General features: G+C 40.4%; 1 protein-coding gene across 2 annotated transcripts in view; it reads left to right on the forward strand.

The window, feature by feature from the left end:
• Nucleotides 1–25,442, forward strand: part of COL23A1 (collagen type XXIII alpha 1 chain) — a 498,328-nt gene that overhangs the window by 429,523 nt on the left and 43,363 nt on the right. The window contains exons 6-8 of one of the 2 annotated variants that reach the window (XM_074212225.1): nucleotides 21,057–21,083; nucleotides 23,376–23,402; nucleotides 25,062–25,088. In XM_074212225.1, coding sequence (XP_074068326.1) covers nucleotides 21,057–21,083; nucleotides 23,376–23,402; nucleotides 25,062–25,088 — 81 coding nt within the window. Of the gene's footprint in view, nucleotides 1–20,668; nucleotides 21,084–23,375; nucleotides 23,403–25,061; nucleotides 25,089–25,442 lie in introns of those variants that run through there. The other variant, XM_074212224.1, reaches the window with a different exon arrangement.

Below are 25,442 nucleotides of genomic sequence, written 5' to 3' on the forward strand. Positions count from 1 at the left end.
CAGAAATGGAGGGACTTCCAAGTGGTATAAAAATAGGGTGGGGACCTCAGCTCTGACTCCAGGCAGCTTTCTATAGTTCCATTGTAGTGACCTTTCTATACCTATACAGAAGTGCCCAGGGCACCATGGAACAATAATATTTCTGTTACATTCACATACTAGACTTTGTAGAGCCCTTCCTTGGTCCTAATTCCTTCATTTTCTCTAAGAGGAAATAGAAGCCCATAAAGGAGAAGCAACTAGCCTAAGGCAACCCAAGAAGGAAGTAGCAAAGCCAGGATTTCTGTCCAAGAATCAACAATGCCAACTGACCTTGGCTTTCTCTAGCCTTCCCAGGTCCCTCTTCTCTCTCTGGCCCCACTCCATTGGATTCTTCTCAGTTCCAGAATTGTCCCCACCCCTGTACTGCAGATGCACTAACTCCAATCTCCTCACCTGGCCTGACACGGGTGTGGATGATCTCTTAGATTTGCCCAAACAAGATTGGAATTTTTCTGTTAAGAAACCAAGGGAAACGCACAAATACAAAAAAAAAAAGTAAAGAGGAATAAGCTGACAGTGACCATACATAGCCCAAGACTGACTTGAATGGGACAGTTTACATGGTTCCCCATCTGCTTCCAAACCTTCCCAGGTTTGATCTAGCCAGTCTGCTTCTCAGACTGATCTGAGTACAGAGAACTCCAGGGTCCCTCTAGGGCTGGACTAAGTTTATTTCTACTTCCTGAACATCTCTACCTCCTCCCCAACAGAACCTTGAATGCCTTCCATTGGCTCATCCTGAGACAGCCATGGCCTCATCTTACCCAGATTCATAGCTATGGCACATTCCCAAGTCATTCCACACCATGATGCCATTGGCCCCTCATTTTTCCTGTCTAACTTCTCTTAAGTGTCCTCTCATTAGAACGTAAATTCCTTGAGGAATTGTCTTGTTTGCTTATAGTTATAACCTCAATCAACATTTAGCATAGTTTCACTCACACAATGTTTGCTACATTTATCATTCTAGTTATCTATCTATCTATAAATAGCTGGGGTGGGAAACATTTATTTCTGCCAAGGGCCATTTTTTGGATATTTATAATATTATTCACCTGCTATATTTGGCCAATCATTTAATTACTTCTCCCCTTAAAAAAAAAAAAGCTCTTAGATTTATTGAATTTAGAGTCCCACCTGAGGTTGCTGTAGCAGAAAGTAAATGATTTCATGTGTACTATACTGGTCAGTAGGCCAGATATTCCCTGCTCCTGATCTATAGCTACCCTGGCCCTGTCATAGACTGTCTCATCCTTAGCTACTTGGAAAAGGAAGGTAGTGTTTCTGACCTGACCCCAAGGATACAATCCCCTAGGATGTGGGTGGTCTGTTTGGTCCTTCTGGCTCCCTACTTCCCCAGATGTTCTCAGATGACTGGTTCAGATGCTTGGAAATAAAGGATGTAGGCTTTAGAATCCTATCTTTATAGTTATATAAGGTCATGGGGTCATAGATTTAGAGCTGAAAGGAAACTTTAAGGGTGGGAACAATGGAAAGGAAGAAAGATACTTGGATTTGAAAACAGAGAACTGGGAAAAACAGTTCTGTCAGTTTTCCAGTGTCTTTGCACAAGATTTTTGTGTCTCTGGGTCTCAGTTTCCTCCTCTATAAAATGATAAAGTTGGAAAACCAACTTTCTTGGTTCACAGAGGAGTTGGTTGGCTATTGTCCTCTGGGATCTAAGAGGACCAAATTGACATCACTTTGCTGTGGTCAATGTACAGTGTGTTTGATTATGGCTGATCAGATCAATACAAGGTCAAAAGTCACTACCACAGTTTGGGAACAAATAATATACATACATATCTGGAGCGGAGATATCTCTAAATTTGTACATCTCATGAATCTTTTGAGCTACTGCTATCCTGCTTTGTTCATAGAACACAGCACCTTCTTTCATGGGGGGCACACCATTTTAAGTCATCCTTTACCCAGTATCTTCCATATCTCACAAGCAATCCCAAAGTTCTTCAGAGAGACCTTAAGAGTATCTTTGTGCCACTTCTGATCTTCATGTGAGTACTTGCCTTATATGAATTCGCTGTAAAATAATCTTTTAGGCAAATATATTTTTGACATTCAAGCAAATCGACCAACTCATTCAGTTGTAAGCTCTGCAGTAGGGTTTGAATGCTTAAACAGTTCAGCTCAAGAAAGGACCTTAGTGTCTGAGACCCAGAGAGGTTGTGATTTCTGATAAATAGCTAAGCAATGATTCACACCCAGGTTGTTTGCTCCAAATTCCTATTACACTGCACTTTAGACCACTAAGCATAAGAATTACTCAGGTTTATAGAGCATTCACTCTTGCCTCATTTGCCTCTGTGAAATAAAAATATTAAGCATTATTATCCCATATTGTAGATTTTAAAAATGACTAGCTAAGTAGTGATTGTGACCTGCCCATATGACTTACAAGCAAAAATCCTTTAAGCTCTAGTAACAACCCTCTTGGTGACATTTCTGACAGAGACTTGACCCAACAAAGGTAGGATTTCTGCTATGGATGCACATCTTGAAATTAAGATACTGAAATCTACCTCTCTCTTACACCAGTTCCATAGGGTTATGGCTTCAAATCCTCTTGACCCATGGAGATGAGATTGGAAAGTTGAATTTAAGGAGCCTTAAAGATCATCTAGTTCAACTTCTTTATTTGACATTAGAGGAAATTAAGGTCCAAAGGGTGAAATGATAGCTAGAAGATTTGAACTCAGGCACCCTGAAAAGGTCATTGACATAAAATCACTTCATAACCTGGCTACTTCCTACCTTTCTGGTCTTCTAACACATTATTGCCTTCCTCACATTGTGAGGTCCACTCATGCGACCTCCTTTATATTCTTTTTTTTTTGTTTTTTTTTGTAAGGCAAACAGGGTTAAGTGGCTTGCCCAAGGCCACACGGCTAGGTAATTATTAAGTGTCTGACACCAGATTTGAACCCAGATACTCCTGACTCGAGGGCCAGTGTTTTATCCACTATGCCACCTAGCCGCCCCTCCTTTATATTCTTCATACAAGACCATCTATCTCCCATACCCATGCCTTTGCACTGGCTGTCCCTACCCCTGGACCACCATCCCTTTACATTAACTCTTGGTTTCCTTCTGAGGCTCAGCTCGTGTCACTTTTTACTTAAAATCTTACCTAATTCTCCCAGAGATTAATGACCTCCCCCCCAAAGCTACCCTCTAGGTATTCATTTAACATATATTATGTACCTATTTATAATATGTTCACCTTGCCTTCCTCATTTGGAAACTCCTTTGGGGATGGTTTCACTTTGATCTTTGAAGCCCCAAACCCAGCACAAGTCTAGGCTGCCTGAAGCCAAAGCAACCTATCCTGCCTTTTGGGGTGATCCTGGGAGAAAAGCTGTTAAGATTTCTTATGCAAATGAATTCCATGTGGATAGTGCCAAAAACCATTCCTGTTCTAAGAGGATAATCAATGTATCCTCCTCAAATTCCAGCGAGCAATTCCTCCTCTCCCACTCCTCCCCTTCCCTCTTCCTTCGGTCTAGCTCTTCTGTGTCTTAGGAAGCAATAAGCCCTCCTAATGGGCAATGAGCTGTACCATCAATGTTCTCACCAAAACTAACAAACTCCAAATCAACAGATGCTGCCCGTGATGGCCAGGGTTTGCATCTCTGTTGGGAGTGGGAGGATATGAGCTCCCTGCCCTCTCCTGTTTCCTTGAGGCTTGTTGCCACCTAGGGGTCAGCAGCCTCTTGCGGATCTTCAGATTTCTAAACCTGAAGAACAGCTACTATTCCTATTACTTTGGAAACAATTTAGGGTCCAAGGTAGCAACATAGTAGACAGAGGCAGCGGGAGATCTCCTTTCGAAGTTTGTGTTGATGGTTAATAGCTGTGTGACCCAGGACAAGTCACTTAGTATCTGTGAATACAATCATACCTGTAACTATTTACCACCTCTGCAATCTTGGGCAAGTTATCTAAGGTCTCAGAGACTCCATTTTTCATCCATAAAATGAGGCGGGGTTGGAGAAGGAAACCTCTCAGATCTCTTCACCAGTAGAACCTATTTCATGCCTAATACTGTCCAGTGTAGCAAGAAGGGCCCTGCTTACTGGAGAAAAGACTAGAAAACCATGAGCCATGAGATAATGTGTATAGTTCTTTATGGCCTTAAAGAGCCACCTAGAAATTGACTGTTCTGGACGATGGCTATAGATGGATGTCGGCATGCTGCTCTGGGAGAGCTCAATGCTCTCCTCTTACAAAAACACTGGCTACATGGCACCAGAGCACTCTTTTAAAAGGATAATTCTACAGAGACTCCAAGTACCCACTTCCTTCTGGATACCCCCAAGCCACTTGCATTGGCTGACCAGGGACTCCTGCAGCCTGCACTGCCCTCTGCTGGCATGAACCAGACAATGGTCTCTGCTCTTTATCCCTTGGAGTGATAACTATATACAATGGGTACTGTCCTACTATGGAGAATCTAGAGATGCTCCTTTGCTAGAAGGGACATGGGGGCAGGGCAGAAGGTGTGATTTCTATTTTAAATTTCAATTTGAGGTTCTTGCCACCATAAACGTCTCTTACTCACTCCATAAGAATATAGCCTTTTTTTTTTTGCCTCTGCCTGTACTGGAGAGAGATAGGGTTGAGGGCAAAGAAAGAATACAAAGAGTATGAAAAGCCTTGAAATGAAAGGGATCTAGCTGGCCAGCTAGTCCAGCCTCCCCATTTTACAGATGAGAGAAGTAAAGCATAGGACCCCCCCCTTCCCTGACATCTATGTCCACTGATTCCAAATCAGTGTTCTGGTCACACTGCCATCTACATTCCTATTACTTTCTTTTTGCCCATTTAAATATATCCACTCTACAAGAGCTAGTTTAATTATGATTAATAATATAATAAAGTATTAAAAAGGATTGTCCAATCAGCAAGAGAATAGAGCGCATTAAGATTCAACCCTATGGAGTAGACAAGAAAAAGAGGACTAAGAAAGCTAAGATTGAATCCAACTCACACTGATTCCTCCAGCTGAATCAAAATATTTTGTCTTCTGTGTCCTATCTTCATGCCTTTGTTCATGCTATTACCAATGCCAGGAGCACTCTTCTCTATCTTCAGCTATTGAATTCCTGCCCATTCTTTAAAACTCAACTCAAGAGGTGACTAGGTAGCACAGTGGATAGAGCACCGGCCCTGGAGTCAGGAGTACCTGAGTTCAAATCCAGTCTCAGACACTTAATAATTACCTAGCTGTGTGGCCTTGGGCAAGCCCCTTAACCCCATTGCCTTGCAAAAACTAAAAAATAATAATAATAATAAATAAATAAATAAATAAAACTCAACTCAAATTTCCAGAAGTCTTCCTGACTCACCCCACCCCTATCATTAATAATCTATTAGATTATTCAACACCTTCATAAATTTGTAGGATTATGCACCCATAACCCTTCAAGTACTCTTAAGGGCTAACCTTGAAGGCCCTCTCCTGATTTAGACCTCTTAAAAAGACTCTCTGACTATAGAGATATGGCTCCTCAAACCTGAAACACAAAAGCTGGTTGAGAAGTAGGCCTTGACTTCTTCTTGTAGAATGTTATTCTTTTCTGAGTTGACTAGGGGACTCATGGCTTTCACTGAAGCACTCTTCCCCCAAAGGCTACATCCTGTCCCTCCCAGGACTGAAAGAACAGCCTAATCATAATCAATAATTTTCCTCCATAAATTATCTTAAGTAAATGAGGCCAATTCAAGCTCCAAGAACCATGAATTACTCAGTAAAGTAGGATCATTCAATCAGCAAGAAAACAGAATACATATCAAGACTCCACCCTGTGGAAGAAAAGGAGGAGTTAGAAGACTAAGAATGAATTCATCCAACATTCAGCACTTACTTTTTGCAAAATTCCATTCTGTGTTCTAGAAAAAGATGAGAAGTTTAATAAGGCACATTCCCTGACCTTGAAGTAGCTCACATCTCCATAGTTACCTAAAATGAGTGATGTCTTCATTGCAAATCCTAGGTTTTTTTCCCAGTCTTCATTCAAATTGATCCTAAGTTTTTATGCTATTATTATACTGTCCTGGTTCTCCCTCTGTCTTTCTTATTCTTCCATTGCTGGATTATCATCAGGTCTTAAACCCTAATCTTCATGGCTTGATTCTGGGACCTCACTTCTCTGTTTATCTTTTATATTATCTTATGTCTCAATTGGATTACTGCAACACTTTCCTTATTGGTATCTATACTTCCAGTCTTTCTCTTTTATAATCCATTCTCCACATAGCTGTCAAAATTATCTGCCTAAGCATATGTTCAGTTATGCCATTTCCCTGCCCAAGTATATTCAGTGGCTCCCTGTTGCCTCCAGGATTAAATATAAACTCTTCAAGCTTGGCTTTTAAAGTAGTTAGGTTCCTGATTACTTTTCCAGTTTGACTTCACTTCTTTATTTTTTTTTTTTAGGTTTTTGCAAGGCAAACAGGGTTAAGTGGCTTGCCCAAGGCCACACAGCTAGGTAATTATTAAGTGTCTGAGACCGTATTTGAGCCCAGGTACTCCTGACCCCAAGGCCGGTGCTTTATCCACTACGCCACCTAGCCGCCCCTTGACTTCACTTCTTACTTTCAATATTCTACCTATAGGTCTCCTTACTGATCTTGGAACTCAGAATTATACTTTTTTGCTTTTGCAAGATCTGTCCCCTATACTTAGAATGCTTTCTGCCTCATGTCTCCCTTGGCTTCCATCAAGACTAAGTTCAATTATGCCCTCTCAAGGGAAGTCTTTTTTTAAAATTTATTTATATATTTATTTACACATTATTAAAATAATCTTGTTGAATACCCCTCCCCCCATAAAAATAGAAAAACCTCATGAAAAATAAAGTAAGAGAAAAGGGGGGGAAAGCATACTTCATTCTGTGTTCAAATGCCAGCAGTTGTCTCTGGGATGGTTCACATTCTTTATCAGAAGTTCAAGGAAAGTCTTTTCTGATAACCTTGATTGTTACTTTTTCCTCTCCTCCTCCTCCTCTTCCTCTTCCTCTCTCTCCTGATTCCCCTCTTAAATTATTTTCTATATGCTTTTCTATGTTATATTCTGATCCCATTAGAATATAAGCATCCTGGGGGGCGGCCAGGTGGTGCAGTGGATAGAGCACCAGCCCTGGAGTCAGGAGTACCCAAGTTCAAAATCTGGCCTCAGACACTTAATAATTACCTAGCTGTGTGGCCTTAGACAAGCCACTTAGCTCCATTTGCCCTACAAAAACCTAAAAAAAAAAAGAAGAATATAAGCATTCTGAAAGCAGGAACTACTCATCATTTTTTGTCTCTGTATCCCCTAGCATTTCACACACTGTCTTGCAAACACTAGATCCTTTTAAAATGCTCATTGAATTGAATCTATGGAAATAAATAATCTCATGTACATAAATAAAAATAGTACATAGTATTATGTAAGAAGAGTATTAGAGAGGTGCTATGTGATGTCTAGGGAGAAGGGTAGAGATCATTATTGAATCAGGGAAAGCTTCCTGGAGAAGGTAGCTTTTGAGTTGAGCATTAAAGAATGGGTAGGAATTCCACAGGTGAAGATAGAGAAGGACATTCTTGGCAGAAGCAGTAGCATGAACAGAGGTGAGGAAGTGTGAGACTTCATGGTCAAGTCAGAGAACAAAATACTCCAATTCTTTTTTTTTATTTTTATTAAAGATATTATTTGAGTTTTACATTTTTCCCCCAATCTTGCTTCCCTCCCCCCCCCCCCCACAGAAAGCACTCTGTCAGTCTTTACTTTGTTTCCATGTTGTACCTTGTTCCAAACTGGGTGTGATGAGAAATCATATCCTTAAAGACAAGAGAAGTCTAAGAGGTAACAAGATCAGACAATAAGCTATCTGTTTTTTTTTTTTTTCTAAATTAAAGGGAATAGTCCTTGCACTTTGTTCAAACTCCATAGCTACTTATCTGGTTACAGATGGTACTCTCCTTTGCAGACAGCCCCAAATTGTTCCCGATTGTTGCACTGATGGAATGAGCAAGTCCTTCAAGGTTGAACATCACTCCCATGTTGCTGTTAGGGTGTACAGTGTTTTTCTGGTTCTGCTCATCTCACTCAGCATCAGTTCATGCAAATCCCTCCAGGCTTCCCTGAAATCCCATCCCTCCTGGTTTCTAATAGAACAATAGTGTTCCATGACATACATATACCACAGTTTGCTAAGCCATTCCCCAATTGAAGGACATTTACTGGATTTCTAATTCTTTGCCACCACAAACAGGGCTGCTATAAATATTTTTGTACAAGTAATGTTTTTACCCTTTTCCCTCATCTCTGCAGGGTATAGACCCAGTAGTGGTATTGCTGGGTCAAAGGGTATGCACATTTTTGTTGACCTTTGGGCATAGTTCCAAATAGCTCTCCAGAAGGGTTGGATGAGTTCACAGCTCCACCAACAGTGTAATAGTGTCCCAGATTTCCCACATCCCTTCCAACAATGATCATTATCCTTCCTGGTCATATTGGCCAATCTGAGAGGTGCGAGGTGGTACCTCAGAGAAGCTTTAATTTGCATTTCTCTAATAATTAATGATTTAGAGCATTTTTTCATATGGCTATGGATTACTTTGATCTCCTCATCTGTAAATTGCCTTTGCATATCCTTTGACCATTTGTCAATTGGGGAATGGCTTTTTGTTACAAATATGTCTCAATTCTCTGTATATTTTAGAAATGAGTCCTTTGTCAGAATCATTAGTTGTAAAGATTGTTCCCCAATTTACTACATTTCTTTTGATCTTGGTTACATTGGTTTTATCTATGCAAAAGCTTTTTAATTTAATGTAATCGAAATCATCTAATTGGTTTTTGGTGATATTCTCCAACTCTTCCTTAGTCATAAACTGTTCCCCTTTCCATAGATCTGACAGGTAGACCAGTCCTTGATCTTCTAATTTGTTTATAGTATTGTTTTTTATGTCTATGTCCTGTAACCCTTTGGATCTTATCTTGGTAAAGGGTGTGAGGTGTTGGTCTAATCTAAGTTTCTTCCATGCTAACTTCCAATTTTCCCAGCAATTTTTATCAAAGAGGGAGTTTTTATCCCAATGGCTAGACTCTTTGGGTTTATCAAACAGCAGATTACTATAATCATCTCCTGCTTTTACATCTAGTCTATTCCACTGGTCCACCACTCTATTTCTTAGCCAATACCAAGCAGTTTTCATGACTGATGCTTTATAATATAATTTTAGATCGGGTAGGGCTAAGCCACCTTCTTTTGCACTTTTTTTTCATTAAGCTCCTGGCAATTCTTGACTTTTTATTTCTCCATATGAATTTACTTACAAAATACTCCAATTCTTTTAGAGGGATCAACATGAATTTAAAATAGGTCTTAAAAGACACACATGATATTATCTAAATAGTCAGGAAGGAGGAGGAAAGGATGTAGATGGTACAATGACTAGGGCACATGGATTCTAAACCCTGTCCTGCCACTAACTGGCTAAGTGATCTTTGGTCTCAGTTCTCTAATCTATAAAATGTGGTGTCTAAACCTGCTGACCTCTTAGCTCCATTTCATTCCAAGTCTTTTCAAATTCTTTGTATTCTCCCTTAGCACTCAGTCCCATCACTCACTTGTATAAGCAAAGAGGATTGGAAGCTCTCCTTCTGTGGAGTGGGGTAGGGAAGGAGTATGTAATGGCAAGAATTCTAAATTTTAATTCCAAGTAGATTTCTCTTCCCCTCCCACCACCTGCATTATTGTGACATATGTTTGAAAATGCACAGTGAGGCCAATATGACCAGAAAGGACAATGATCAAAGTTGGAAGGGATGCGGGAAATCGGGGGCACTAATACATTGTTGGTGGAGCTGTGAACTCATCTAGCCTTTCTGGAGAGCGATTTGGGATTATGCCCAAAGGGCAACAAAAATGTGCATACCTTTTGACCCAGCAATACCGCTACTGGGTCTATACCCTGAAGAGATGATTTTTTTAAAAAAGGGTAAAAACATATAGCAGCCCTGTTTGGGGTGGCAAAAATTGGAAATTAAGTGAATGTCCTTCATTTGGGGAATGGCTTAACAAACTGTGGTATATGTATGTCATGGAACACTATTGTTCTATTAGAAACCAGGAGGGATGGGAATTCAGGGAAGCCTAGAGGGATTTGCATGAACTGATGCTGTGAGATGAGCAGAACCAGAAAAACATTGTACATCCTAACAACAACATGGGGGTGATGACCAACCCTGATGGACTTGCTCATCCCTTCATTCTAACAACCAGGGACAATTTTGAGCTATTTGCAATGGAGAATACCATCTGTATCCAGAGAAAGAATTATGGACTTTGAACAAAGACTAGTACCATCAAATTAGAAAAAAAAAAAAGCATTATATTATTATGCAATTTTACTATCTCATACTTTATTTTTATTCCTTAAGGATATGATTTCTCTGTCATCACATTCAACTGAGATCAATGTATAACATGGAACTAAAGTAAACACAACAGAATGCCTTCTGTGGGGGAATGGGGGGATGGAAGCAAGAATGGGGGAAAAATTGTAAAACTCAAAATAAATCAAATCTTTTTTTAAAAAAAGGAAAAAAAAGAAAATGCACAGTCAAAGAAAGAGTCTTCTAGCCCTTTGTGGAAATCTTTGGTGCTGCAGTATGATTCTAAGGACTTCTAAACTTGGATAAAAAATTACTAAGTCAACTAACCAGCATATATTAAGTATATATTAATATAATATGTGCCACATATTGAACTAGGGGCTGATGATACAGACACCCCCCAAAAAATGAATCATTTCCTCTTCTCAAGAATCTTAGTCTATTGAAGAAGTATCATATATTTACATACAAGTAAATACAGAATAAATATAAAATATTGATGTAGGCAAGCCACCTTTAAGATTCATTTCCTTATCTAGAAGGTTGAGAGAATAGCTTGCGCTGCTCATCTCATAGGGTTTTATAAACTTTATAAACCATTTAGACTGAGAGATCCTTGAGAGCAAAAACTGTCTTTTACCTTTCTTAGTTTTCCAGCATTTATCATAGTGTCTGGCATGTTTTTCAGTTGCTGATCAGTCATGTCAGACTCTTTGTGATTCCATTTGAGATTTTCTTGGCAAATATACTATAATGGTTTGCTATTTCCTTCTCCAGCACATTTTACAAATGAGGAAACTGAAGCAAACAGGGTGAAATGCCTTGCCCACAATCACACAACTAGTAAGTGTCTGGGGTCAAATTTGAACTCAGGTCTTCCTAATTCCAAGGCCAGTCACTCTATTCACTGCATGACCTAGCTGCCTATTTGATATATAATAGGTGCTTGTTGACTTGGCTGGCTATAAATGAGTATAAAGAAGTCAAGATTGGGAGGAAGAGGAGGGAGGACAAGAAAATTTGGTTTTTGAGTCCCTACTCAGCCCCTTAACTCTCGGCAAAGTCACTTAACTTCTTTGAATCTCTAGTTTCCTCATTTGTTAAAAAGAAAGCTTTGGACCACATGGTCCCTAAAGCCCTCTCTGACTCTAAATTCTCTGATTCATCTAATATAAGGGAACTCAAGGCCTAGAAAAAAGTCAGTGATTTGTCCAAAGCCACACAGACAACAAACAGAAAAGATAGGATTTGCACCTAGGTCTTCTGACTCTAAAACCAACGAAGGGGTAGGGGGAGCTCTTTTTGTTTCCTCATGATTCTATGGCACTGATCTGGATCCTGTGGTCCTTAAGGGGAATCACAGAGGTGGGACCAAGCACAGAATATTAGGATGTGGCAAAGAAATTTCCCTAATGTCGTGGAAGGTGGTTTGGGGTGGGAAGAGAAAGAATGGTCCTAAAGAAGGTTGAGTGGGTGGGCAAGCTTGAATTTCAAAGAGCCTTAAGACTTGACATAACTTGGTCATCCTGTGGCTGGCATGGCTTGGTGCCCAGAGTCATTGTCAACTTCTCTCATGAGAGATATTGAGTTCCAGGCAAGAGAAAAAAAAAAGAATCATAGCGAGTCCCTGCTTTCCAAGAAGAAATTCAAGATGGCATCTATACTCCCCATCTGTAATTCAGATGCCATAGAGACAGACCTGCCCATATCCCCACATGTTCTGAAATATTGCTGAGGTTCATGGCTCATCATGGTTGAAAGAAGTTATTTAAAGCTAAAAGGAAACCGACAGACAGACAGCAAGTGCTGACAACCTTGGACCATTCCCAGGGCTTCCACTAGACAAGGATACATAGAACTATTTCCCCACCCCACCCCAACCCCAAGCAACAGCTGGGGGCCATCAGACATTCTCCCTGAAGGGTCAGCTGTCAGGACAGTGTCCCAAGGATGCTCAGGGTGGATGGGCAGAGTCCATTCCACCACCACCAACTCCAGGGCCCCAAAAATGTAGCTAGGTTGGACATGCAAGACACTCCAGAGAGAATATTGCTCAGGAGTCAGCCTTTGGTGCAGTCTTGGACTTTTATTTTCTTGCTATATGGACGTGAGGAAAAAAGCCAGGGAGAGAACAGTACAGGGGAGGTTCAGTAAATAAACTACAATTGACTGAGAGAAAGCTGCCAGTACTGAGAAAACTAGACCTTACTCTGTGGACATTTTCTCCTCTGAATACATATGTAATGTCCATGGTTTCTGTATCATTCATACTCTGTTTTGCAAGAAGAATCTACCCCTAAAAATGAGCTCCAAGCAAAGTTCTTCAAAACCTTCCTTTAACCGTATTATAATAACATAACTTTGTATATTTAGCTGGGAGATCATCTAGACCAATCTGTTGATTTGACAGATAAGGAAACCAAGACTTGGAGAGGATCACTGACTTGCCCAAGGTTACATTGTCAGATTTAAACCCAAGTCCTTTGACTCAAAAGTCAGTGCTCTTTCAACTAGACCATGTTGACCAGTCTTCTTGTGCGTGGTTCATAAAAGCAGGACTAGAAATAATGAATAGATAGGCATATTTTGGTTCTATATGAGGATATACTATTTCAAATTCAAAGCTGTCCAAAAATTAAATGGGCCACCTCAATAGGTAATGAGTTCCCTGTTCCCAGAGGCATCTAAGTATAACTTGGATTACTATTTACCAGAGATGTTGTAGAGGGCATTTGTGATCAGGTATGGACAAGGCTAAATGAATTCTGAGGTTCCTTCTGACTCTATGAGTTTATAACTTAGCAACAGTGATTTAATTAATGTGGACACGCCATCTGCTGGTGTAGATTACAATTTATCTGCACTTTTTGGTCTTAACCTAATTCTTGCCTACATATTTCTATAAATCCTTCATTGCATATCTGCCTAATTTGTTAGATATCAAACTCAAATAGAAACTAATCCCTATAGGTCACATAATGACTTAAAAAAACTAATTTAACATCATCTGTATTGTAATGTATGTTTACTTATTCCATTAAACGTTTCCCAATTACATTTAATCATCTTCAGATTTTACTCAGGAGTTTCGTGAATTATAAATTTGATATCTCTGCTAGAGGACTTCCTTTGGTTCTCCTCATATTTCCTTGGTCATGCTATTCTTCCTCATCCTTACAAGGCTAGCTCAACTCCTTTTCAGATCATAGGCTGATTTCATGTCTTTACAGCATTTTGGAAATCTTGCAGACATGCTCCAAAGGATTTGGACAGACCTTTCTTAGAATGATACAAAGTGCTAAGTAAGAAAAACCAAACAGCCACAAAAAGTTTCAGACAGTTATTATCTATAATATTCAGAGGGGATGGGCAAGGATTGGTGCATGAGTAAGATATGACTATGAGGGAACAGGAATTGGCAAGTAGTGGAGAGCAAAGCTGGTGGTTAAGTGTTGGGAAGTTGCTAGATTTACTTGGGGTCACGGTGACTGGGACAACTTTGGAGCTAAGCTAAATGATGTAGGCAATAATGGTAGGGAGAAATGGCAGGAGACTGTCATAAAAGAATGAGCAAATCCCAGAGGGAAGCAAACAAGTGGAGAAATATAAATTCTTCCTTTTCATTGATGTACTCAACCATAATCATACTCTTGGGATTTATACATTAAGTGTTGTGATTTTATGGGGTGAGGGAGGAAGAAACAGCATACATGGGAAGGTGGAATGTAATTTGCTAACTAAGTTCAGATATAATTCCTGCTATTCTTTATAGCCTTTTAATATCCCTGTTCTATGTTTAAATTATTGCTAGCCCAATGCTTGCAGAGAGCATTAAAGACCCCTTCCAGTAGAGAGCTAGAAACAAATTCAGATTTTTCCCAGTTCCTGATGGGAACCATTCTTTATGAATCCAAAGTAGCAGTACTGAGCCACAGGTTAAAGAATAATTATCCAACTAGATTTCTTCTGAGATCCCCTTCTAACTCCAGGTGTAGGATTCCATTCTAGCTCTTCTCTGGTTTAACTATTCCCAGGTCATTAACTGATCATATGGTGGGTAATTCCAAAAGCAAATATAAATCCTTGCATGGACTTGGACATGGGAGCTCACCATCTAAAAAGAAATCAACATCATAGAACATCAGATCTGGGAGAAATCCTAGGAAGCATCTTGTCCACCATCCTCATCTTACAGAAGAGTAAAGTGAGGCTCCAAGAGGGGAGATCACAAGTTGAATTAGTGGCAAAATTGAGTCTAGGCTGCTGCCTTGCCCCCCCCAGGGTATGGTTCTTCTTACACTCATGAGAAATAGCATAATTTCAGTTTGTCTGTCCTGCATCAGGGAAGATGAGAAGGTGAGCACTGTGAAGCTGTATCTTAGATTTGTGGACTTGTCCTGCTTGCCCATTGGGAAAGTGCCCATTAGCAGAATAACACCATCTGGGATGAGTGGACAGCATCCTTTGTGAACCAAGGGTGGAGGTTTTCATTTAATGTATTCCAAAGGCCCGTCCCAGGCGGCATCTTCTACCGTGTAAATATTTATATTTGGCAATTCTCGTGCTGGGTCCAGGACGTCTGTTCTGCATCAGATTAAACCACACACAGATCCAAGTTTGGGCTTCTCAGGGAATTGAAAATGGTTTTTCCTATGAATTCAGGGCTGGGAATTTCCAAGGGCTCTATTCATAACTGCACACTCTGTCATTGTTGGGAGGCTACAATATCCATTCAGTTTTTTCTAAATCCCAAAGTCTATAAACCAAGGGCTGGGGCCTCCACAAATAGACTGAGTTGCCACAAGAGAATAGCAGATTTCTGATATTTATGCTGACATTTGGAATTGTCAAAAGTATCATTTTAATCAAAACGGATCTATATGTAGTGAGTCACAGTTCAGGTGCTATCTTCTCCATCACCACCTTTAGAATCCTTCCCTTGACATCCAGCTGTAAATAGGTTTTCATGATTTCCTGGAGTCTTTTGTCTGAGTTTCTGGATCTTTCCTTTATTTTCCTTCCCTGCCTCAATCATTTCATAATTTGGATTATATTTATATAAGCTCATGCCATATTCTCCCTGTTAGATTATAAGTTTCTTGAAGGCAAGATCTATATCACTTATTTTTCTTTATCTCTTTGTCCCTGTATCCCAACTACAGGGCTTTGCACATAATGGGCTCTTAATAAATACTGAATAAATGAATAACTGAGGTATCACAAAAGACCAGGCTCTGTGAGGCAGCTACTACTGGGGGAGGTGACCTTAAGATTATTCCTAAGAAGTACTGAAGGTCAGATTTCCAGTTTGCAGTTTATTTTTTGAATAGGCAGGGCAGGACCCAGGACCCAGACCCAGGAAGAGGCTGCCTTTCAAGGCTACCTATACAAACTCATATAAATTCACTCTTGCTGAATTGTTTCCTCTATAAGTAGGGTCTGAGTTCCCCTGACTGCCAACTTTTATCCATTGCTCTTATTTCTATGGAAAGATACGGTTTTTCAAGCCAGGTTTTTTGTTGGGAACCTAATCTAGCCCCTGTTTTTGTTTAAACCCTTTGCATGTGGATTTGAGGGAAGATTAAAAATGAATTCATTGCTAAGGTTTAGGACGATAAAATTTTACTGAAAAGAGTTTTAACTTTTGATTTAAAATGAAATGGAGATATTTCTTTTCTTCTCAAAGAATTTGATGCCAACCCAAAGGGAAGTCTCTCTTTGGTGGTGACCTTAGGGTTCCATCCTTGGCCCTTTTCTGTTACATACAGTTATCAGTATGTTGAACGATGGCACACATGGCATCTTTACGTGACAAGAAGTTGAAGGGATTGCTAACAAACTGGAAGACAGAATAGGAAACCAATGTACTGCTGAGGGCAAGGGTCAAAGGTCTGATGGTCTTGCTTTTCCCAGGCCCCAGGCAGCACCCCCTCCTGCTCCTCCTGAGATGTTACTTGGTGTCTTGGTACCTACCAGTGATCAAAGCCAGATGTAGCAAAACAAAAATGAAAGCTGTGTCTGTAAATTCCTGTTTAATTTCCCCCCCCCCATACTAGAAAAAAATGTATTCCAGTTCCAGGTCTCTTAGTAAGAGAATCAATCAGGCCTGGTAGCATGGCTCCCTTCTGCCTCCCCTACCTTTATTTTTCAGATTTCAAATTTGACTCATCTGAGGTCATTGGGTCAGGTTATCTGGAATCCAGGATGCCACCCCCAAGCATCTTGTCTTGCCCTGGGTGTGCCCTGAGTTAACTATGCCAAGTACAATACTTTCCATGGGTCCTGGGTCCACTGGCTTCCCATAGGTCCTGGGCAAAATGTACCCCATGTATCCCAATCAGCTGGAACAGAGAGTAAATGTTCTTTATCCACTCTAATCTGTACTTTAATATCCCTGGCATGATGGCCCTTCATGTATCCTAATTATATCTTCCTCTTGAATCTAGATACAAGTCATGTTGCCTTCCAGTTTATTTTAGGAATAAATAAAAATACTTTAAAATAATTTTTAAGTAAATAAGTTTTTTATGTGACCTGGGTACAATTACATGTTATGAGGGCATCATGCCTTCTGAGCACAGTATGGCTTCTATAGCCCAGATTCAGTCTGTTCATATGTCCTAGGCTTGATGCCCTCTATGTTTTCTGGGCATAGTGCCCTCCATGCATTCTAAGCACATTGAAATCCTTTGTTTCCTGGGCATCATGCCCTCTCTGTTTGACAACATGATGCCTATCTTATACCCTTGCCTGAATGTTTCTAGTACACTGCAGTTCTATAGGACCTGAGCATAATGCCCTCCCTGTGTGCCCCTCATATGTCCTTTCACACAACCCTCCTGTGGTCACAATGTTCCAATGTGACTGAACCACAGTGCCAACTGCCACTCTGTGTAGCCAGGTCTTTCACTAGCCTCAGCCTGTGACCCATTGCACATGCTCACGAGGCTGGAAAATCATAGAGGAAAAGCTTCAGTCTATAAATCTGGGTGGATTGTTTTTTAAACCCATGATTCAAACAAAGATTAAAAAGTGATTAAAGTTTAGAACTAAATGAGGATCTTTCTTTGCTTTGTGATGGCTTGGGCTAAGCAGGCGGAGCAGGCCTCATAGATAAATCACTTTGCCCCAGATGGAAATGACTGCTCTCAGCTGGGATTGAATGGCTTAATTAATTAAAGGTGTTCTTTCTCAAAGGGCTGAGCAAAGAGTAGGCTGGCGGAAGGAAGGTGAAGGACAGGAGGGAAAGTCAGATGGAGAATTAATGGGAAGATTGGTGCTGGCCCCTGGGATTGCTTTAGGAGCCAGACTGACTTTTTCCTCTTCCTACCCAGATCCCTTACAGTTGAAGATTCTACCAAGAAGCTATTGACAAAGTTCTGCTTTTCTTCCTCTGTCATCCAATATTTTGTGTTGTTACTTCACAATTTAGTTTGTAGAAAACTTCATGATCAATTTCCTTCTTACTTCTCACAACAGTCAGAGAGGAAAATTGGAAAAGGATTAGTCTCCTCATTTCACAGAGAAAGAAAATGTCCAAGGCCATGTAACTGATCTCAACCTGGTTGTTAGAGACTAACACTTGGAGAGTGTTTGTTGACTGACCAATTGATGACTCAGACCCTCTCCTTTGGGACTTGCAGGAGTATTGGAGAGTCAGAATTCAGACAAAAAAAATGACAAACACTATAAGCCAAATAACAGAGTCCCTGTGAATGGATCAAATCGTAAATGTTCTTTATCCAACTTTAATATGTACTTAGCATCTAACTTGGAACCTGAAACTAGGAGAATATTGGGAGATCAGGTAGGTTGGGGAGGTTGAGGCCAAATTGTGCTAAGGAGTTGGGACTTTCTCCTAGACAATGGAAAGTCACTGAAGGATTTTGAGCAGGAGAATGATAGGTACAAAAAAGAAAATTGCAGTAGACTGCAGGAGGATTAGAGGGGGGAAAGACCATGTAATCAATGATACTATTCATGTGTGATTCATTCATTCATTCAAAAAACATTTTTTATTCCTAATATGTGCTAAGTTTTAGGAAAACACATAAAGACAATTTTTGAAGAATGCCCCCATCAATTAATTGTTCCATGCCTAGGGGAAAGGACATACATGGGAGATCTTAGAAAGGGAGTGTACAGATGACTTGGTCATAGACAATATGGACAGGGAGAGAAAAATGAAGATAATTTCCAGATTTCAAACCTCAGTGATTATAAGAGGAACAAAGGAAACAAGCTTTTATTTAAAACCCACTATAAGTCAAACACTATATTAAAAACTTTACAAATTTTATTTTATTAGATCCTCACAAAATGCCTGGAAGGCAGGTACTATTATTACTCCCTTGTTTTTTCAGATGAGGAAATTAAGTCAGACAGTGGTTGAGTGGTTTGCCTAATGTAGTATATAGCTAGCCAGCAAATGTCTGAGGCCAAATTTGAACTCAGGACTTCCTGTCTTCAGGTTCAGCTCTCTATCCATTGTGCCACCCAAAATGAAGAATGAGGAAAAGGAAAAGCAGATGGACCACTAGTTTGCCCATGAAGATGATATGTTCAGTTTGAAACATGTGAGGTTGAAGGTGCGAATGGTACATTCTCATAAATGGGTGAAGTATCCCATAGAAAACGGAATATGAGATTTGAGTACATGAGAGAGGTCTGAGATTGAAACAGAGATTTGAGAGTTAATTTTCTACACAGGTAATGGTAGAAACTAGGACTGTGGGTGAGCTTGCCAGGTAGAGAAAGAAGAGAAGCCTAAGGACTAAATTTAGGAGAGTAGAGAGTTGGAAGATAATCCAATAAAGGTGATTGGGAATAAGCAATGAGAAAGCCTGGAGAACTAGGAGAGAGTAGAGTAGAGCATCACCACCTGCAGCCAACAGAGAAGTCTTCCAAAAGGAAAGGGGGGCTCCATGGGGTCCAATTCTGCAGAGAGGTCAAGGTAGAGGAGGGCATAGAAAACGGCATTGAATTTGCTTAGTAGGAAAATATTATGACCTGGGAGAGAGATCAATCCTAGTCATGCGGAAGGAACAGAAGCCAGAAGGCAAGGCGTTCCAGAGCAATTGCATGGGGGAAAGAGGAGGCGATATGATGGACAAGACAAAAGGTTTTGCCAAACCTATTGTGAATTGATCAAGGTAGAAGGAAGCTGAGAATGACAGTGTCAGTGAACCTGATGACCTCTCAGGTCCCCTCCTGTCTTTGACATGGTATGTGTGTATCATGAAGTGACCGAGGCAGAAGAGTTCTTGGACTCTCTCAAGGGGTGATTGTCTCCTCTCTGAATATCCCACAGACGGTGAAATTGCAGCTGTGTCCCTCTACAGACCAGCCGAAAGTATTTAATAGGCTCCTTAAATGACCAATTTTCAAAATTGCATAGATTTCCTGCATTAAGTCCCCGGGGGCATGGAGCCACCTCCGGAATGGTCACACATCATTTGATGTAATTGGGCAAATTGGCCGTCTCCGCTCCATTGCTTGGGAGAGCCTAAAAGAGCAAGCCAAGGAAACCAACGATTTACCACTTGACCCTATAGGAGAGGCCACTCCCAGTCCGCCTGGTGAGGATTATCTCAGGAGCCACAGGACTATGGGGATGGGTAACTAGATGCCTCCCCCATGCTGTTGTTGCTAAGCTGAGCAGAACATAGCAGAGAAGAATCCTGAGAAATAAGAGCCATCCCTGGCTCTTATGTTCCTGCTGCTTTACTATTAATTTCCAAAGTACTTCTCAACCATTATCTTATTTCATGCTCACAAAGACCCTGAAAGGGAGGCAAAATAGGGCTTATTTTTATAAATGAGGAAATTGAGGCCCAGAGGGTCTCTCATTTTAATAATCATGAGAGCCAATATTTTTATATCATTTCAATTTTTACAAAGCATTTTCCTCATTACAACCCTATGAGAATAGAGTCTTGGCAGCACTTTGGCAATTGAAGTTGATCTCCCACCTTAGTGTTCCTTCCACTGCACCACATTGACATCTCCCAGGGTCACAGTTATTAAGTGCCAAACACTTGAACCTAAATCTCCTGCCTCCAGTGACATAGGTTGGCCCATGATTCAGAGGCCAGGCTGTGTGTGGACATGTTACTGGAAAGACTGGCGGGGGGGGGGGGGGAGAGGGTGTTGAATTCTATTTCATAATTTATTTGAATAAAAGGGAATGATGGTGGAAATTTCTTCTAGTCAGATCTCATAGTTATCATGCCCACACTGTGGAGGGACTAAACTTGGGTGACAGCCAGAATTCCTTAAACAGGGTTTCAGGGCCAGGGAACACCCTCCACAACACTAGTCTTGGGATCATGGAGATTCAAACTCCATGCCTGTATCTCCCATCTGGAGCCTTCTCCCTCTCTTAGAGATCTATATCTTATATTATTTGGAATCTTCCCTATTCTTCTGTTCCTTGGCACAGCTCATGACAAGGATACCAGAAAAAAAAAGCCCCATGAAACACACTCTGAATATATATAAAGCAACAGGGCAAGGTTTTTGTGTCCTTGTTTAAAGAAATCATCAAAAACCAATGGATGTAAGTTTTTTTCCACTCTTAGTAACATCTGAACTTTCTGTTATTTTCCAGGGGCCACTGGGTTTAGATGGCAAGCCGGTAAGTATGCCAAAGAGAGGTTAAAATGTCATGATGGAAGCATCCCTAGATTTCCCTTCACTGACATCACTGAAATGAGCTTGTATCACTGACTAGCCATTCTCTGCTTGACTGTCCTGCCTCAGAGACACCAACAGTGGCAAAGCCAGAATGAACAATCCTCTGCTTCTTTATTATTTTTTTAATTAGTTGACTAATACTCAATTCTCCATTATACAGGCTGAAAAGTCAAACCACAGTGTTTAACTACAGTTAAATACTACAGATAGGTTGTGTCTGGCATTAGGATTGTTTTTTAATAGTTGCATTAGAATGTGGGGGTATCTTGTCTTCTGGGAATTCCCATACAACTAAAAGAGCCCCACAATGAAAACCCGGCCCAAAAGCTGCTCCCATTTTTTGACTGTTGTCCCTCTCCTGAGCTTTGCTCTCACCTGTTCCTTCTTCCATGCTGAGCATTAACCACCACCTCTCAAACTGGTCAAAGCACCAACCAAAGCAAAGTCCAACTGACCCTGCTTTCCTAAGATTAGCCTATTACCAGATCCTACCTTCCTAGAACTGAGGTTAATCAGTAATTTGTATTTTAAAGGTTTTTGTAAAAGCATATGAAACTGGGAGAGAGAAAATTTGGAACTCCAAAAAAAGTTAATGAATGTTAAAAATTGTCTTTACATGTAACTATAGGGAATATAAAACAATTTTTAAAAAGAAAAAAATTTAAAGCTGAAACACAAAGAAATTATAAGGAAGAAATCATAAGGAAATTGAAAAATAGGTAGCTGGAGCAATTTAGATATTATCATGTTAAACTTCACTTATATTTTTTCTTGGGGGGGAAAAACTACCTAAAGAAGAGATTCCAATTATCATACCAAAACAAGTATATGAGACTTACTCTTCCTAATAAATACAATTATATGAGGAAAAATAAAAAATAAAAATTAATTATTTCCAAGGAGGAAGGGACATTTTGGGTTCTATAGTCCAATCCCCTGCCTGATGCCTGAGTTCCCTATATCACATCTCAGCCCAAGATGTGGTGTCAATCTTCCTTCTCCTCTTTATCACTTAAGTGACAGGACTAGTCTCTTGGCCTCCATTTTCTTCTCTTTAAAAGAAGAAAGTTAGAGTCAGATTCCATCCTTTGTAGCCCTAACTGTTAAGATGCTACAGCTTCCAGAAACAGGAAACTCCCGATCAATCCATTATTACTCTAATCTCTTTCTATTTGATGGCACTCAGCTAGAAACTATCCTGGAACAAATTGCTATTCCACTATTTTTCTTTTGTGGTTTTGATGATATTATTGTTAATAATAATGAAATCCTACATTTTAATAGCAGTTTAAATGTTGCAAAACACTTTACATGCATCGTTCCGTTTGTTCCTTTCCAAATCTGATCATTAGCCAGTAGAACAAAGAGCATACATAGAGTTCTGGTCCATAGTTACAGGCTGACTTCAAGGCAGGACTATGGACCCCTTGAGCAGCCCTTGTGTGGCTCCATATGTGGCCACCTTCTCACTCAACTTCCTCTTGAGGAAATCCTGGCCTTCACCCCAAATGGAAAGAAAAGGGTTCCTGAGCCTGAAGATGGAATCTGGAGCACATCAAAGTCAGGTTTCACTTCAGGCCTCCCCTTAGTCTCTCTGCTTCTGCCTCCCAGAGATCCCTTTCAGGAGACATGAACTCAAAGCACCAGGACTGAAAAAAAAACCCTGCCCATCCATCTGGCTTATTTCAAACAGATGGCTAACTAGGAAAAACATACTCGAATCAGTCCCTGCCGAGCATGTGCTCTTAGAAATGGTTTATTCTTTCTCTTTGCAAAGAGCCTGAATAAAGTTCACAACACGTGATGCTGTAATTGGAAAAATGTTTTTTTCTCTTCTCCTTCTTCAGTTTGGAGGCACTCTGTTGGGTAGAGAGAGGAAGCAGGTGTGTCCTTGCCAGGGATTCACCATCAAGTCCCATTCCTGGGGCTTTCAGGGATGACCAGATGCTTGGAGCTCTGATTGTCCATCATGTAGGGGCAAGCAAGGGAGGAAGAGGCTTACTTCAAGACCTGGCTCAGGGACTGCTCTTGTTCTGAACACTTGGACAGCTTGTTAATTAGCTGCTAAGCCTCAGCTTGGCTCTATTTGGCCTCCAAGGAGCCTATCCTCTAAGCTCACGGATGCCCAAGCCAGAAGGCAAGAAAAGGCCAACCCAAAAGCTGAAGGGACAAATGTGTTCTGGTAGCCTCATAATTGACCAGCCACTTTCTTTTTCTGTCTTTGTTTCTTTAGGGACTGCCAGGGCCCAAAGGGGATAAGGTAAGTTGGCAAAGGAGTAGAAGGATCTGTTTAAGTAATTCCCACATATGGAGGAGGGAAAAGGAAAGGAAAGGGAAAGATGGCCTTCTTAAAAGTCCATAGAACTGGCAGCCATGGAAGTTGGAAGGACCCTTAGGAGCTCTCTAGTCAAACACCCTCATTTTTCCAGCCAAGGTAATGGTAAAGGAAAGAGTCTTGCACAAGAGCACATAGCTGCTTGGTGGTTTATATATAGGACTTCTGGCCAAGGCTCCCCCTGGCATAAGGTGAAGCTTATGCTAAACTGTTCCCTACCATTCAGTGCTCTTTAGAAGCAGAAATTTTAAAAGATCTGTTCAGATGAAACAATCCTGGGGTAGAACATGATGATAGATTTTATAATCAGATGATACAATAACTTGGATGGTTTGGCAAAAATCATAGGATTTAGAGAATGAGGGGACCTTAGAGATTATACAGCTTCTAAGTTTATGAAGGGGAGGGTAAAAAAATACAGTGGATTGAACACCAGGCCTAGAGTCAGGAAGACCTGAGTTCAATAGGCTTCAGATATTTACTAGCTGTATGACCTTGGGCATGTCTCTTAACCCTGTTTGCTTCAGTTTCCTCATCTATAAACACAGCTGAAGAAGGAAAAGGCAAACCACTCTAATATCTCTGCCAAGAAAACTCCCAATGGGGTCACAAAAAATTAGACATAACTAAATGACTGAATAATACTTCATAATGGCAGAGAACAAGACCAGCTAACTTTTTTCTTAATTTTATTTATTTAAATCTATGAGATTAAGAGTTTCTTGGGCAGCTAGGTGGCGCAGTGGATAGAGCACCAGCCCTGGAGTCAGGAGTACCTGAGTTCAAGTCCAGCCTCAGACACTTAATAACTACCTAGCTGTGTGACCTTGGGCAAGCACTTAACCCTATTGCCTTACAAAAAAACTAAAAAAAAAAAAAAAAAAAGATTTTCCTTGCCCAAGGTCACACAGCTAGGCAACCATTAAGTGTCTGAGGTAGGATTTGAACTCAGGCCCTCCTGATTCCAGACCCAGTGCTCTATCCACTGTACCACCTAGCTGCCCCAACCAGCTAAATTTTGTATCTCCTCCAATGCACACCAAGATGACCTCCTCAACGTAGGGACCTAATTCATGTTTGCTGAATTGAATTTGAAGAATTTTCCCAATTCCTGGGGGAAGACTCTGTGGTCAACTTGACATGGGATATCCAAGAAAGAAGACCAGATTTAAAGCCAGAAGGCCTGAATTACCTTCCCTATTCTCCTGTCATTAACTGTGTTATCTTAAGCAAATCAGTTTCCCTTTCTGGACCCCAGTTTCACCATCTGTAAAATAAAGAAGTTTGACAAAAGCACTCATGTCAAGCTCAAATAGAAACAAATTTTTGCAAGCTATTACTAACTTAAAAAACTAAAAATGAACATTATCTATGTTGCATCTTATTTTTATTTATTTTGTTAATCATTTCCCAATTTAATTTTAATATAGTTCAGGCAACACTTAGGAGTTTTGTAGCTGCATGTTTGATACCTCTAGACCAAAGGTTATCTAAGGTCCCATGATCCAGCTAGGAAAATTTGACTAATAGCAAAATCTCCCACCACTGTTGAATACTGATTTTTCATTGTTTTGTGGTCCACAGGGAGAACCAGGAGACTTCGGCCCCCGGGTAAGTCTTGTTGAATGAACTCTGACATACCTCCTTTATAGACTAAGCTTAAATGGCCAGATGCCATCATCACCAAAACTGCAATGATAACAGTTATTGACATTTCCAAAAGCACCTTAAAGTTTTCCAAAGCTTGTTCTAACCATTATCTCAGTATTCTCTTTTACTCAGAGAGCTTGATAGCTAATTAATAAAACCCACCCATCCTGTAGATTTTGATATAATCAATCAAGCAATCAGTTAGTCAATGTACATTTAGTAAGGGTCTACTCTGTGCCAAACACTGTGCTAGTATCTGGAGCTACAAAGACAAAAAAAAAATTCCCTAAATTTGAGGAATTTATATTTTCTTAG

Source organism: Macrotis lagotis, chromosome 1 (assembly GCF_037893015.1).
Source record: "Macrotis lagotis isolate mMagLag1 chromosome 1, bilby.v1.9.chrom.fasta, whole genome shotgun sequence".
NCBI lineage: Eukaryota > Metazoa > Chordata > Mammalia > Peramelemorphia > Peramelidae > Macrotis > Macrotis lagotis.